Source organism: Egretta garzetta, unplaced genomic scaffold (genome assembly GCF_000687185.1).
Source record: "Egretta garzetta isolate BGI_Z169 unplaced genomic scaffold, ASM68718v1 scaffold501, whole genome shotgun sequence".
Taxonomy (NCBI): domain Eukaryota; kingdom Metazoa; phylum Chordata; class Aves; order Pelecaniformes; family Ardeidae; genus Egretta; species Egretta garzetta.
Window position 1 is genome coordinate 60527 of NW_009258547.1, and position 2383 is coordinate 62909.

The window sequence follows — 2383 nt, forward strand, 5'->3', positions numbered from 1 at the left end:
CATTCCAACTCCAAACCTGCCGATAAACTGCCAGTCCCACCTTCAAAAGCCTAAGCAAAGCTCCTGGAGACCTTGCAGCTGACATCAAAAATGAGAGGACTCCAGCAGCTTTGGGAGCATTGCTGCGTATTGAGGTTCCCGATCCAGCCAGGGGAGCCAGCCCCGTAGGACGGGGCTCACTGGTGCCGCTGCGGGACCTGTTCATCTCCCCCAAGCTTTCCTGGTGCCTGGATGTCTCGAACGTTTTTTACAACTGCCACACCTGCATCATGGGGGCTTTTTTTGCCCTGCGCTTGTCTTTGACCCTCCAGCGCGTGCAAAGCAGCAGCTTGTCCTTCCTCCCACTGCTGCCATGCGTTAGAGCCGCGGTCTCGGCAAGCGAGTGGTGTGTTCCTGTGCTCGTGGTAGTCACGGCTTAGAGCAGCAGCTTCCCGACGTGGTTTCAGTTTAAATGCAGCATTAATACAAGCTTTAGCTTGGTCATGCTGTAATCAGCATGGAGTCTGTTTGGGAGCTGGGCTGCAGCCAGCTGGAGCTTCTCAGGGCGGTTCTTGGACAGTGGTTTGAGGATCCGGTCCTCTGGAGCCCTGTCTGAGCTCGGCACGCTGTGATGGGCGTCTGGGGAGGCTGGGGGGGCGAGGGTCCCCATCCAAGCTCAGCATGTCATGACGGGTGTCTGGGAGGCTGGGGGGGCAAGGGTCCCCATCCAAGCTCAGCACGCTGTGATGGGTGCCTGGGGATGCTGGGGGGGCGAGGGTCCCCATCCAAACTCCGCACGCTGTGATGGGTGTCTGGGGGGGCGAGGGTCCCCATCCAAGCTCAGCATGTCATGATGGGTGTCTGGGAGGCTGGGGGGTGAGGGGCCTCGGTGCTGTGTACAGGTACCTGGTGGGGGAAGGAAAGGAGATGGAGCCAGACTCTTCTCCGTGGTGCCCACCAACAGTACGAGGAGAAAGGGGCACAAACCAAAATGCAGGGAATTCGGTTTAAACGTAAGCAAACCCCTTTTCCCTGTGCAGGTGATCAAACACTGGAGCGGGGTGCTCAGGGGCGTTTGGAGTCTGCGTCCCTGGGGATGTGCGGGACAGGAGCGGCTGGCTTGGGGGTGCACGAGCCCACCTCAGCCCCCGCCGGCGCCGGGCGCGCGAGTCCTCCCTGCCCCGCACCCCGTGTCTTTCCTGGCCGGCTCTGGAGCGGGTTCCCCTCTCCGGTGGCTTCCCGGGGGGTCCTGCCCCTGACTTTCTAATCCAGACTTTAGTCTGTTGAAGCTCACTTCCCTTTAGCCAAACGAACGCGTGCCGAGCTCCTGCCCCGCAGGGCCGGCTGCTTGAGCCGCTGCCAGCCCCAGCCACGGGGCTTCGGAGCACCGGAATCTCAGCGTCGCTCGGTATCGGGAACGTTTCTGCTCTGCCTTTGGGCGTCAGCTGGAACGCCCGCGGCAGGTTACCCCTCTCCCTCTGCCCCCTCTCCCCGGGGATGGGGTCTGGGCCCTTGGCACCCCTGCCCGCTGCTCCCGGGCGGATGGCAGGACGCCGGCCATGCTGGCAGAGGAGCTTTTGCTTCTCTCTGCCCTGGCTCTCCAGGGTGGACTCTCGGTTTCTTTCCCCAGTGATTTATTCGACTGCCTGCTCCAGCACAAGCCTACGTCTTTTCTGTCTTCAGATCTGTCTCTCCTCGCCTGCAGATTGCTTTTCTGCTGGGCTCTTTTGTGGATGGGAGAAGGTGTGAAGCAGGGGAGAGGCCTTAGGGAGCGGGGACGGGCACCCTGAGCCCAGATAAGCTGCTGTTAATTGGACTTGATCCTCCTGCCACAGACGTAATTGCCCGAGGCTCGTTGTTTGTGAGAGGGGGCTCTCCATCGCTGGCCTTGGGCTTCCAGGGTCTTCTCACTCACGTGTCCTCAACCACAGGAAGCCAAAGATGCCTTGGAAGCCAAGGAGCGCTACATGGAGGAGATGGCAGACACCGCTGACGCGATTGAAATGGCCACCCTGGACAAGGAGATGGCAGAAGAGCGAGCAGAGTCCCTGCAGCAGGAGGTGGACTCCCTGAAGGAGAAGGTGGAATATCTCACGATGGACCTGGAGATCCTGAAGCACGAAATCGAAGAGAAAGGTGGGAAGGGGTCGGCTTTCGGGTGGTCTCAGCCTGGGTCCCACTGCACAGGGATGCTCCTCACTGGGCAGCAGCACGCTTGACTGCTTCGCAGCAGTGGTGGCTCCTCACTGCTGGCTGTGGTGGGGCTGAGGCTTTGCCTCTGTGACCTCCCCTGGCAGCCACCGGGGCTTCTGCTGCGGCCCCAGCCCTGCTCGGCAGGCACGGGTATGACCGTGTGTACCAGGAGTGGTGTGGCCAGCAGGAGCAGGGCAGGGACCGTGCCCCT

The 2383-nt window shown here is 61.3% G+C and overlaps 1 protein-coding gene across 1 annotated transcript in view; it reads left to right on the top strand.

Annotated features, from left to right (window-relative positions):
• DCTN1 (dynactin subunit 1) overlaps positions 1-2383 on the top strand; it is a 21323-nt gene that overhangs the window by 2154 nt on the left and 16786 nt on the right. Inside the window, exon 3 of the mRNA XM_035903149.1 lies at positions 1911-2115. Within this exon, the coding sequence (XP_035759042.1) occupies positions 1911-2115 (205 nt within the window). The remainder of the gene's footprint in view (positions 1-1910; positions 2116-2383) is intronic.